The sequence below is a fragment of the Dendrobates tinctorius genome, unplaced genomic scaffold (assembly GCF_039654945.1).
Source record: "Dendrobates tinctorius isolate UK_male_01 unplaced genomic scaffold, ASM3965494v1 ptg000086l, whole genome shotgun sequence".
Lineage (NCBI taxonomy): Eukaryota > Metazoa > Chordata > Amphibia > Anura > Dendrobatidae > Dendrobates > Dendrobates tinctorius.
In genome coordinates, this window is record NW_027361754.1 from 22,259,929 (window position 1) to 22,273,934 (window position 14,006).

A 14,006-nucleotide genomic window follows, 5' to 3' on the forward strand; every position below is an offset into this window, starting at 1 on the left:
ACTATTCCATTTGCATCAGGCTGTTTGTGTTCCATTTATTTTTTTGAGCAGTATATTTTATCTTAAACACCACAGATCTTCACATAGTACCCTGCAATAATATAATGGAGCTGACGTCTTCATTCATTCTGCCCGTCGCTCAGGCTGCATGGATACTCTTGTCAGTTTCCCTACATTCATACCAAGTGATGAATCTGGATAACAAATGTTACGTCATGAAAGAAATGTAACAAAGTAACACAAAGTAGAAACCATTATTTTCCTGTTTGTGGCATTCAGTGTTTATTTATTCCATTTACTGTTTGTTACATTCGTTATTTATTTCTTACACTATTCACCAGATAAGACGATCATTTCTTGGGGCAGTGTCTGCAAGCAACGGTTCTCCAACTCCCAATATCCCCTGACGGCTGTGCAGCTGGACAGGCTGGAGACCACATAAATACACTTGGGTAAATTGCAATGAAGGTATTTTTCTGCTTTGGGCATTTGATAAAACCCAGAGACAATGAGTAATGTCATCCAAGTTCTACCTCTCTTTCATATTCGTAGATGTCTTCCATATCCTCCAACAGAATCATATGCAATTCCGATAGAATAACTTCTAGAGCCTGCAAAATACATGACAAATGGGACATGGAATGAGGGAAATCGAAATCTACCAGGTGTCAAAGTGTTGGAGTGAAAGAAAACACCACATACAAGGATATTGTAACATTATCGTCAGTCTGACGCTAAGGCCGGTGTCACACTTGCGAGAAACTCGCACGAGTCTCGTGTCTCAATACCCGGCACTGCCGCCGGCACTCGGACTGGAGTGCTCAGCTGCATAGAAATACATGCAGCCACAGTGCTGGGTGTTGAGACGCGAGACTCGTGTGAGTTTCTCGCAAGTGTGACCCTGGCCTAATGTGTATTTTCCGCAGCAGAAAATTGTGGCTGATTTTTGCCTGGAACATGCCTTGGAATTTGCAGTTTGTGCTGGGATTAGCCATTGTCCTCCGCCTTTCTGGCTAATATTCAAATGGAAAAAGGAACAAACTACTGTGCTTCCCCAAAATAAGGCAGAGTCTTATATTATCTTTAGCTTTGAAAGATAGGTTAGGGCTTATTTTCAGGTGATGTCTTATTTTTTTTTTCCATGAAACACAATCCACATTTATTCAAAAGTCAACATTCAAATACAATCATATCATCACACACTGCACATGCACATGTATACACACCAACTGCACATGTAAACACACCAACTGCACACGGGGACGCCATCAGGGCATTACTGCCCTGACTGGCGTATGGAGCCCGATGAGCAAAGGGGGCCCACATCGGGCCCTGTCTCTTCTGCTCATCGGGCCCCAGCGGCAGGCTTCTGCCGCTGCAGTAACTTAACCTGCGTCTGCATGGCAATAGTTCAAAGCCACCAGCCAATCGAAGGCTGACAGCTGATGTCAGCACGCACATCGCCGGCATATGACATCATTGTCATTTGCCGGCGAGAGCGTGCTTGAACTGGATGGAGGGAGAATCGCCACAGGAGCACGGCCAGGTAAGGAGAAAAGTTTTTTATTTTTATTGAAAGCAGCACAGGGCAGGATGGGAGACACGGGGGCAGAATGGAGATAGATGGAACAGGATGGGAGACACGGGGGCAGGATGGGAGACACGGGGCCTGGATAGGAGACACGGGGCAGGATGGGAGACACGGGGCCAGGATAGGAGATACGGGGCCAGGATAGGAGACACGGTACCAGGAAAGGAGACACGGGGCAGGATGGGAAACACAGGGGGCAGGATGGACATATAGTGTAGGATGGAGACAGATGGGGAGGAATATGGGGCAGGATGGAGACAGATGGTGCGGTCAGGTAAGGAGAAAGGTTTTTTTATTTTTATTGAAAGCGGCAAGCCACAATATGTTTCAATGGCAGGAAGGAGAAACATGGTCCATGTGTTTCCATCCTGCTCAGGGTAGAATGGAGACATGGTGCAGAATGGAGACACAAAGAGCAGAGTGGAGACACAAGGGGCAAAATGGAGACACATGGGGCAGGATGGAGACAGATTGGCTGGATCATGGGGCAGGATGAAGACAGAAGGGGCAGGATCATGGGGTAGGATGGAGACAGATGGGGCAGTGTAGGCAGGGTAACCGACAGGGGGGTGACCCGCTTCTTGCCGCAGACAAACATGAGACTTGAGACAGAATTTGTATTCAACAGGTCCATTTTTATTGGCCGCCCTTCTGACGACCACAGCAATTCGCCACAGCAGCTTCACACTTCTCCGTACACAGTTCCGGGTACCTTCACTTACTTTTTACTGTAGTTGTGGCGTCCCTCGTGGCTCTTTTCACTGTGGCTGCCCTAGGCCCATCCACCACAGCACTTCACCAGTCCGAGTACGCCATCCGTTTGGTACCCCCAGGCTGTCTTTGTCTGTGGCTACTGTCCTCTGGGAGACCCCCCGTGACCGCCTCAACTGTCAGTCCCCTCCAGAGCCTTTCTACTGTTGCTTTCTCCTCAGCAGAACTTCCTCTCTACTGTGCTCCTCTCACTGACTGACTTTTCCATAACCTTCTCTCAACCTTTTATACTTTCAGTTCTGGTAACTCCACCCACAATGACCTGACAGTTTCTCTGACCAATGGCAGTTGTTCAGTCCCACTCTTACACTCTCCACTGCCCTCTAATGGTAAAACTACAATGCTACACCCTTTCTCTTTATCTCAGCGGTTTCCCACCTACACTGCGCTACACCTTCGCCTTCCCACTACACACAGGTCTGTCCGTCAGTCCACCTTCCCTACACTCTCCCTTCCTTTATCCATTGTCATCCTCGACAATCTTGTACTATTCTACAGGAGTGTACCTCCCACCTTTCTACTTTTCTGTGGCCCTTTTCCATTCGGACTGTCATGACCAAGGCCCTAACCTATCAGGTCATCGTCAGCGTCCTTCTATTCTTCAGGGGGGTACGTGGTACTGGGGGCCTGACTTAAGGAGCACTGTCTGTTTCTATTCTACTTGTATCTTCGTCCTGTAAAATTAAATAAGTCATGGTCGGCATACTCCAAGTACCCGGGTCTTGTTGAACAATTTTTTTTTTTTAAATAACACTTCAACATTTCAAATTTACTACACATCCCACAATATTTACTGCAATACGTATTTATCAGAACACATTTTTTTTTTTAAACTTTTACTTTTTTTTTAGCAAAACATTATACTCTCTAAAATGTTAAACATAGGAGGACAGGTGTGCTCCCCCTTCCTTTAAGAAGAACACTCCCTCCATGCATCCCTGCTGCACCAGGAGTAGGGTATTCTTCCCCATGGGGATGTGGAACAGTCCCCTCGTTGTGCAACGGTGCACTGCAGTCCCAGCAGTCCATTTTAATGGGTACTCCGGGCCACCTCCTGGCGGCCGATGTCTCACCACAACAGGGGACTCCAAATACTTATTTTCCACCATAATTTGCAAAATAAACGTTGCTAAATCAGACAATGTGATTTTCTGGATTTGTTTTCTCATTTTGACTCTCAAAGTTGTAGTCTACCTATGATGTCAATTACAGTCCTCTCTCATCTTTTTAAGTGGGAGAACTTGCACAATTGGTGGCTGACTAGATACTTTTGTTCCCCACTGTAAATACACATGTATACACAAACACTGCATATATATATACACCCACTGCATATACACATATGTATAAACACTACACATACACATATGTATCCACACCCACTGCACATACTCATGTATATATACACACGCTGCACATACATACACATGTATACACACTGCACATACACATATACACACGCTGCACATACAAACACATGTATACACACTGCACATACACATATATACACACTGCACATACACATGTACACACACTGCACATACATACACATGTATACACACTGCACATCCACATATACAGTTGTGGCCAAAAGTATTGACACCCCTGCAATTCTGTCAGATAATACTCAGTTTCTTCCTGAAAATGATTGCAAACACAAATTCTTTGGTATTATTATCTTCATTTAATTTATCTTAAATGAAAAAACACAAAAGAGAATGAAGCAAAAAGCAAAACATTGATCATTTCACACAAAACTCCAAAAATGGGCCAGACAAAAGTATTGGCACCCTCAGCCTAATACTTGGTTGCACAATCTTTAGCCAAAATAACTGCGACCAACCACTTCCGCTAACCATCAATTAGTTTCTTACAGTGCTCTGCTGGAATTTTAGACCATTCTTCTTCGGCAAACTGCTCCAGGTCCCTGATATTTGAAGGGTGCCTTCTCCAAACTGCCATTTTTAGATCTCTCCACAGGTGTTCTATGGGATTCAGGTCTGGACTCATTGCTGGCCACCTTAGAAGTCTCCAGTGCTTTCTCTCAAACCATTTTCTAGTGCTTTTTGAAGTGTGTTTTGGGTCATTGTCCTGCTGGAAGACCCATGACCTCTGAGGGAGACCCAGCTTTCTCACACTGGGCCCTACATTATGCTGCAAAATTTGTTGGTAGTCTACAGACTTCATAATGCCATGCACACGGTCAAGCAGTCCAGTGCCAGAGGCAGCAAAGCAACCCCAAAACATCAGGGAACCTTCGCCATGTTTGACTGTAGGGACCGTGTTATTTTCTTTGAATGCCTCTTTTTTTCTCCTGTAAACTCTATGTTGATGCCTTTGCCCAAAAAGCTCTACTTTTGTCTCATCTGACCAGAGAACATTCTTCCAAAACGTTTTAGGCTTTTTCAGGTAAGTTTTGGCAAACTCCAGCCTAGCTTTTTTATGTCTCAGGGTAAGAAGTGGGGTCTTCCTGGGTATCCTACCATACAGTCCCATTTTATTCAGACGCCGACGGATAGTACGGGTTGACAGTGTTGTACCCTCGGACTGCAGGGCAGCTTGAACTTGTTTGGATGTTAGTCGAGGTTCTTTATCCAACATCCGCACAATCTTGCGTTGAAATCTCTTGTCAATTTTTCTTTTCCGTCCACATCTAGGGAGGTTAGCCACAGTGCCATGGGCTTTAAACTTCTTGATGACACTGCGCACGGTAGACACAGGAACATTCAGGTCTTTGGAGATGGACTTGTAGCCTTGAGATTGCTCATGCTTCCTCACAATTTGGTTTCTCAAGTCCTCAGACAGTTCTTTGGTCTTCTTTCTTTTCTCCATGCTCAATGTGGTACACACAAGGACACAGGTCAGAGGTTGAGTCAACTTTAATCCATGTCAACTGGCTGCAAGTGTGATTTAGTTATTGCCAACACCTGTTAGGTAAGTTACAGGTGCTGTTAATTACACAAATTAGAGAAGCATCACATGATTTTTCGAACAGTGCCAATACTTTTGTCCACCCTCTTTTTTATGTTTGGTGTGGAATTATATCCAATTTGGCTTTAGGACAATTCTTTTTGTGTTTTTTCATTTAGGACAAATTAAATGAAGATAATAATACCAAAGAATTTGTGTTTGCAATCATTTTCAGAAAGAAACTGAGTATTATCTGACAGAATTGCAGGGGTGTCAATACTTTTGGCCACAACTGTATACACACACTGGATGTTTTGGGTTGTCATTATGATTTAAAAAGAGAAAACACAGTAGTTTGATAATAAATGGCTTCACCCAACCACTAACCATGAGTGGATGAGTGGAGAAAAAGTTTTAGTGTTATATCATTCATATTCTCTGAAAAAAGGAGAAGAAAGCAAAAATTCTGCCAAGGTATGTAAACTTTTGAGCACAGTTGAATGAATAGATTTTCAAGGCTCTGTAAATGCATTAGTTATTTTTTTTTTAAATGGCTCACTCTAGTTATAAAAAAACTAATCCTAAATTTTTGCCCATTAAACAAAACCCTTTAATGAATGGTCCAAATTCATTTTTCATTGTTTTGTTTTTGTTTTTTTTTTGTTTAAATTTCCAGCAAAATGCAACATGTAAATTTACGTCAAATTTTCGGCTAAATAAATTCTCCAAGCTCAAATTGGAAATATTAAAGAGAACGTACCACTTTGCTAACTGTATCCTGGTGGAAAAGCATTGCTGGATAGTTTTCAAAGGTGTCTTGTTGCACTTGGTGAATATTGACTTGCTCCCTGAGAAGTACATCAAGCACGAGACCTGTAAGAGAAGACACTGTAAACAAGAGAAGACACTGTAAACCCTTTCTATGTGCACAGTGAACTTTAACATGCAGGACACTTAGCTGTCCCGGACCAGAGTCTCAAAGAAGCATCTTAGTAGACCGTTAGGTCAAAATAAAGAATGATGTGATTTTTTTTTTATTGATGACTTATTGTTCGATTCATTGAAGAGATCAAAGAGTACAGGATGAGGAACAGGACCATACATTGCGTAAGGGCCATGAATGGTACTGCATGCTCTTACCAAATCACTTTTATGGGAGACAGCATGCATTACCATTCACGGCCACTACACAATGTATGGAGCAGTGCCAATTCCATTGTGCCAAACTGTCAATCAACTGATCAATGGGGGCACCAGGAGTTAGACCACCCCCTGCCTGATACTGATGACCTTTCTTAAGGATGCTATTATGAAAAACACGGTTCTTGAGGGTATGAGGTCAAAATAAAGAATTTTTATTGACTTTTTTTTATTGATGACTGATTGAAGAGGTCACAGAGTACAGAATGTGGAACAGCGCCATACATTGTGTAAGGGCCATGAATGGTACTGCGTGCTCATACCATTTCACTTTCATGGGAGACTGTCACAAGGGTATCATGTTTCCTTGGAAGACCTGTAGTAACAAAGTCATGTTGGGTAATGAATCGCAGGTCTGTCATGAATCAGGACAAGGTGGATCTGACTCTGTCCTGGTCAGGTCAGGGTTAAGTCTGTCTGCCTCTCTTTGGTTCTGGGGCGGCTATTTAAGGTTGGTAGTTCCTGGGTCCAGTGTCGGTGATACTTCTGCCTACTCGGTTTGAGGTCGCTGGCCTAGGTTACTCACTGTATCATTGATCGTTGTTCCTCTGCGTGTGTTTGTTTGCTGTGTATGACCCGGTTTGCCCCCTGACTATTGTCTCTGTCTTCCTGCTCAGTACTGATTCGTCCCTCCTGTTAATCTGACCCCTTGGCTTGCCTCTGGTTACTCGTCTGTCTTGTCCCTGGTTGCCTAGTTCTCATCTGGCTTCTGACCCTCGGCTTTGCTCTCTGACTACATTATTGGTTTTGTCCTTTGTATTCTGTGCCCTCAGCCAGCTCCCTGTAATCATGCTGGGTAGCTCCCCCCCCTGTGGTCACATAACCGGCTAGCTCTGCCCCTGTGATCACGTGACTGGCTAAGCTCAAGTCTTATGCGCACTGTACTCCTCAGTCTCCGCACACCCTGTCTATTGGTGCACATCCCCTGTTAGCGCCCCCCAGGCTTAACAACCCCGGTGACACTGTCCCCATGTCACTACAAGGTCTTCTTTAGAGATAGTGTGATTTGTGTTCCATATTTAATGGATCTAGTTTCCTCTGGTGCTGAAGAGGTTAACAACCATTTCTATGCCAGTGAGAAACATGCAGCTCCATTTCAGCTGCTTCTGATCTGGCCATTAACTCTTCCAATAAAAACTGGTCAGACCTTCTTGTTCCTGCCGGAGAAAGATTAGTCTTCCTGTGCTATGTGCTAAAGCCAAGTGGTTGGAGTAGAGTTGTTGTAGTAGTGTTCTGTTGGTTGCTGTAGTACATCTGTGTTTATCTCCTGGTCCCTCTCCCCATTTAGTTTATTCCTCCCTGTGCCTATCCTCCTCCCTATTGTTGGTTAGTGTATTTGTATGAAAGAGGTTTTCTGTTATCCCTGTTTTTGTGTGTCTTGTTTACCTTTCATTTCTGTCCTATGCCTCATGGGGTGGGGGAGGGCACAGATCATGGTTTAACAGGAGCATAGTAAGGCCGGAGACTCAGGCCTCTCTACTTTCAAGACAAACCTCGGGACAGAAATAGTTAAGATCTAAGATCCAGGGACAGTTCAAGGTCCTCCTTCCTTACCGAAGACCGTCCCAGTGTGCCAGTGTGACAGAGACATCGTGCAGTAGCATTCATGGCCACTACGCAATGTATGGAGATGTACCACTTCCATTGCTCCAAACTGTCAATCAGCTGATCAGTGGGGGCACCAGGAGGTAGACCACCACCTACCTGATATTGATGACCGTTCCTAAGGATACTATGATGAAACTCTTGATACTTTAGGGTATGCCAGTGAAATAGGAAAGAATTTTATTTGTGGAATCTAAAAATATGCAAAGCAATACTGACGTTTCGGTGCGATATCCGAACCATCATCAGAAAGCTAGATTGCCACACCACTAGCGACGGCAATCACATGCCCTAGGTGGCTGCACTTACTCTAACCTTCTCTTTTCTAGAAATCCGCACCATTCTGATGAAGGTCCAGATGTTGGACTGAAGCGTCAATATTGCTTTGCATATTTTTGGATTTCACAAATAAAACTCTTTGCTATTTCATCTGCATGTCCTCAAGGGCTGAGTCTTTCATATTATTGTATTCGTGGATTGGAACCCAACTTGTCCACCAACCTCATACGGAGTGACGTATATAATTTTCTGCTTTCCTAAGGATAAGTCATCAATCTTAAAGTCCCAGAAAACCCCTTTAAAAATAACAGCCAAAAAAAACCACTTAACAAATAATATACATCAGTCTGGGACAAGAAAACATCTGAGAGATAAAGATAAAGTACGGTATATGGCCATCCTCATTCCATAGGGTTACTCCTCGGAGCACTTACTGTCCAGCAGACTCTGCATTGGATCCGTCCCAAACATCATGGGTTCGTATGTCCCGATCATGCCCAGCAAATGCTCCAGAAGAAACAGGTCTACAACATGTTTGTTTGCCGTCACTGTAATCTGACAATAATGCAGCGTTTATTTATAATAACATTTTATTGTAGAACTTTCAAATATTTAACACATTGATAAGAATTCCAAGAATGATCTTTTCTTCAGTAATAACACTTTAAAACGGGGCTTCCATCTAAATAAAAAGGGCTTTAGATGTGTGAAAACTTGAAACAATGTTATATTTTACTTCTCCATTTGCTTAATCATAGGAGAAAGTTTCTCCCCTCTCCTCATGTTTAAGGGGGCTGGCAGACTCATTCTGATGCCACAGCTATCCCTTAGAGAAGGGGGCAAATTTTAATACTTAAGCAAGTCCCCTTTGCTGTTAAAGGGGATGTCCGGGACTTTAACATTGATGGCCTATCCTTAGGATAAGTCATCAATGTCTGATCATTGGGGTGCGGCACCTGGCACCTCCGCCAAACATTTGTTCCCAGTGTTGGTGACGGCTGGAACTGCTTAGTTGTGGAGCTGCACAGCACAGCTCTGGTAATGGAATAGATTGTTACTGCACATCTGCCTTCTATTGATTTGAATAGGGGACAAATGTGCATTACCCATCCGTGGCCACTATTCCATCGATGGAGCTGTGCTGTGCTGCTCTGAGCAGTTTCGGCCAACTCTGAGAACAGCTGATCAGTGAGGATACCTGGTGTCACACCCCCACTGATCAAACATAACCTGTCCTAAGGATAGCCCATCAATGTTAAAGTCCCAGACAACCCCTTTAAAACTGATTCATTGATAAAAAGGATTAAAGGACTATCTTATCTTATCTTAAAAGGGGGTGGCTGATTGGCTCATTTTAATTTCTAAACTACTTACTTTCATTGTCGAAACTGAATTAAAGAGACAGTGTTCACAGGCTCAATTTAATGCCCCATTAATTGTCAAGAAGATTCCCAATAAGAGAAGGGGGCTGGCTTTACAATTCAACTCCCCTCCCCGTCTGTGGGTTATGTCTGCCATTTCATGTAAGCTTTATTGCAATAAATGTAGCTGAATTGCAATACCACATACAACCTGTGGATGGGTGTGGTGCTTTTTTTTTTTAAAAGGGCATCCAAGTTTTTCTAACAATGTTCAATCCATTTAAGATCATATTGCAGGTTGTAAAGAAGTTACTGCACATACTTTATGAGAAAAACTTTGGTATAAACTTCAAAATTATAATAAAAAAATGCACTTAAGGGGTATTCCTCTTCTAGTTAGTGCCAGCCTTTTTGTACGATTTGTCATTACTTAGTGATGTTTTTTTTTTTTTTTTTACTGAAGAATAAAGAAGCTGCAGTGCAGTGACCCCTTTACCATTTTGCCTTTGCATAGGACCGTTCTTGGACATCCAGTGCAGTATGGCTCAACCCAAGTGAATGGGGCCAGCTGCATTTTCTTGCCCAGCCAGGGGTGTAACCAAAAAAGGTGCAGGGCCTGCAAAATCCCTCGAGTCCTGGAGCTTAAAAGGCCCAAAAGGTTCCTTTGGCCCATATAAAAGACCACTAATATGAAAGACTTGCAATAATTGGGAGCCCCATAGGAGCTTTTGCATTGGGGCCCATAAGCTTCACTTTATGCCACTAGCTGGGGCCCAAGGAGACACTGCGGACAAGGTTCCTCATTTGTAGGAGCGGTGGGATCGCAGATTTCATACCCTCCAGTGTCCATTACTGAGCGCCATATCCTAAAGATATTCCATCAATAAATAAGAAGTGACTATCCCTTTAACTTCTCATATAAAGGTAAAAACTTTCAGCAAAAACTTTATTATAAATAGTTACCTGATTTTTGTGCAGTTCTGAGAGTTCATCGTCACATTCAGTGAGGACAGAGATGACGCTGTCTTTCACTTCTTTATCAATTACCCCCTGGATGAGATTATTCAGAAATCTGTCTTGTTCAGTTTCCGCATTTAATTCATCTACCTGTAAAATATATGTACCAGGTGGCTGTTCATTGCCAGGTGTGTACATGAGGAACAACACTATTTCTGACTAGCTACTATGATGTCTCCTATGCACAGCACACACAGACATGGGGAATTCCTGCTCTCCTGCTATGTAGAACATGTTCCAAAGCAGAAGCTGTATGGGAGATATTATAAAATTGTATTGAGCAGTGTAGATGTGATTCCAGCACTGAGGTGCAGTGAAACTCTTACTAGAAAGGTGCAGCATGATCTGCCACTCTGCCTGTTTCATCAGAAGTGCTGACGACAATGCATCAGTAGCTGCCTGCCGGGTTAAGTGTACGGTCAGCAGGTATGGTACACCTGCATAGGACACATGTATAATACCTCCTGGCTGTGCATGCATTCTGGTGGGCTCCTCTTGATGCCCTCTTCATTTATGGGGCACTGAAAAAGGCTGTACAAGGCGTGTATTAAGAAAAAATCAAGAAGAAGCCGCTGCACAAACATCAAACATTAAGCCATTTTCTTGCCTATAATCCGGCTCCTCCCCGACCGGTAATTAGTAATAATTGCAGTTATTATATCCGGCCGTTACATAAACCATCGTCTTATTCAGCATTAAAATCTTCCAGTTTTATGCTTTATTTCGGTGTTTAATTTCACCTCTGTAACATTTTGTGCTATAGATCGATCATGTATTTCCATGAATTACATCCATAAACTTTAGTTTTGAGTTACGATCTCCGACCTTTCACTGTTTCCTCTGCGCTTGTTTCTATCACCTCATTAATAATGGATTAAGAATATCCGATACGCAGCTCTTTTTTCTTTTTACCTTTTTACATACTTTTATTTTGTCTTTCATTGTATTGTACTATATTTCTTAAAGGGAAGGTTCCGTGATTTTAATTTTTGTAGAAGAGAGGGGTCTCATTCTTATCGTTACTGTATGGGTACATTTCCCCTCAGCCTGCTTCCCAGCGTCACCCCAGACTGTGCCTGTCGCCTCGCTTTCACACATCGCCAGGACAGGATCTGAGGAGGGGAAGGGGTCTTTGCATGCAAAGTCTGGATCAGAACAGGTCATCAATCAGCAGAAATGTTTCCTGGTTTTCTGTGGAGCAGACAAGCAGACTGTCCATCCATGTGTATAAAACACAGCGCTCTATGTGCAATCCCTGGCACCGAACAGGGTGCCCCCCAGAGACCAGCACACTGCTCTCCTGAAATACTCTGTGCGCCTGTCACCCTGCTCCGTCCACCATATATCTCCCTTTGTGACCCCCCATAGACCAGCACACTGCTCTCGTGAAATACTCTGTGCTGCTGTCACCCTGCTCCCTCCACCATATATCTCCCTCTGTGACCCCCCATAGACCAGCACACTGCTCTCCTGAAATACTCTGTGCTGCTGTCACCCTGCTCCCTCCACCATATATCTCCCAGAATCCTTGCTGCCTGCCATCCTCGGTGACCATCTAGTTGTCAGTATAACTTGTCATCAACAAAATGGCTGCTCACTGTGTTCCTAGATGTCTTTCTCTCTTATCCCTTAGCAAACACCCAGAAGGGAAGGAGTGACATCACACCCATGTCAGCAGACTCAGCCCATATTTACTGCAGGGCAGTAATGTGAGCTAGTTGTACACTAGGTTTTTGTCAAATTTTAGTAGCTGCTCCCCCTGGTGTTTAAAAGTGGAAATTCCTTTTAAAATTATTTTTAATATTTTACTAAATTATAAAAAAGTTAATATTTTTAAAGAAAATTTAAACATTAATTCTTTACATTTTCTCAATTGCTTGAAAAATTTTTTTTGATGGCACCTTCCCTTTAAAAGGGGTTTGGTATTAGATCAGAGGGGGTACAACACTTGGCCCCTCCATTAACCATCAATGCACAGTGCAAACAGCTCCATATACTGTGTAGTGGCCGTTCTCAGTACTGCAGCTCAGACCACATTCATTTCAATTAGAGCTGAGCTGTAGTACTGAGAACAGCCACTATGCAGTAAGTGGCGCTATGGTTCTCTAGTTCTGTACATTTTCAGCAGTAGCTGATAAGTGGGGGTGCTGGCTGTTGGACCCCTACCAATCTAATATTGACAACTAGTCCCATAGAAGTGAATGGAGAGGAGGTTGAAAATGTCGACTCCTACGCTAATGACCGTTCATAAACCATATAAGTAAATGCAGTGGTGGCTCCATTGCTCCTTTCACACAGAGATCATGGGACTTAGATTTTCATTTCTCAGTGGTCGGACCCCTTTGATCATACATTTTTAACCTCTCCCGAGGATAATAGATAAATAAGGATTTGGGCACTTTGTTAATTAACCCCTTAACAACCCTCATGCTCCCTAAAATCCTTGCAGCCTTGTATGCTCCGTTCGCTTACTCACCATTGACGATAGCTCTGTTTGGATGATACTGGTAAGAATTTCATCTATACAATCGTGCAGCGCCGTCCGTATTAGATGGTCATCCACAAAATCTCTCACCATCCTCCTGAGCACATGAGCAGACAGATCCCTCAAGATTTCAATTAACAGTTCATCGAGAAGAGTCAGTGAGTGTGACCTGCCAGATCCTCTGTGATTACTAATGGGGGGTGAAAAAAATGGACAAGGTCAACATACTGTTTGCTGGGTTAGAGTTTCCTGTAATGACTGCTAAAGAAAATGCAGAAAATATTGTGAGATGCAGGATAACAATTTATTAATGCATTATATGTATGTGTAATAAATGCATTATATATATATATAGATACAAAAATATTGTGAAATGTAGTATAATTATATATATATATATATATATATATATATATATATAATGACTGGAGGTCCGAATAACATCCAGTGGGTCACAAACCGAGACTGAGGCAGAAATCCAAAAAGAGTCTTTACTCAAACAGCAGATAAAGTAGAACTTAGTATATGGAAGAAACAGATTGAATACCCTTATACAGTACACTCACTCAGCCAGAGCTGAAATCACAATGCCAATCCAAGGTTCCCTGAAGAGTGTATTACACAGGGATTTGAAATAAATTTACCTATCTAAAAGGTCATTTCTGGTACTCAGAGAACTGGTGTAAATCGAATGTAGTGATATCAAGGGACCCCTGTAATGGCACACTGAGTATAACCTACAAAAACCTACAATAACAATACATATAAATAGACAGCCGACACTAGG

At 42.9% G+C, this 14,006-nt stretch overlaps 1 protein-coding gene across 4 annotated transcripts in view; it reads right to left on the reverse strand.

The window, feature by feature from the left end:
• Positions 1-254: 254 nt before the first annotated feature.
• The window catches only part of LOC141097773 (uncharacterized), a 78,543-nt gene continuing 64,791 nt past the window's right edge, over positions 255-14,006 (reverse strand). For 3 of the 4 annotated variants that reach the window (XM_073585182.1, XM_073585180.1, XM_073585179.1), the window contains 5 exons: positions 13,211-13,409; positions 10,681-10,824; positions 8,791-8,911; positions 6,033-6,145; positions 255-611 (listed from right to left, as the gene is read on the reverse strand). In XM_073585182.1, the coding sequence (XP_073441283.1) occupies positions 519-611; positions 6,033-6,145; positions 8,791-8,911; positions 10,681-10,824; positions 13,211-13,409 (670 nt within the window). In that variant the 3' untranslated portion in view covers positions 255-518. Of the gene's footprint in view, positions 612-2,309; positions 3,037-6,032; positions 6,146-8,790; positions 8,912-10,680; positions 10,825-13,210; positions 13,410-14,006 lie in introns of those variants that run through there. The other variant, XM_073585181.1, reaches the window with a different exon arrangement.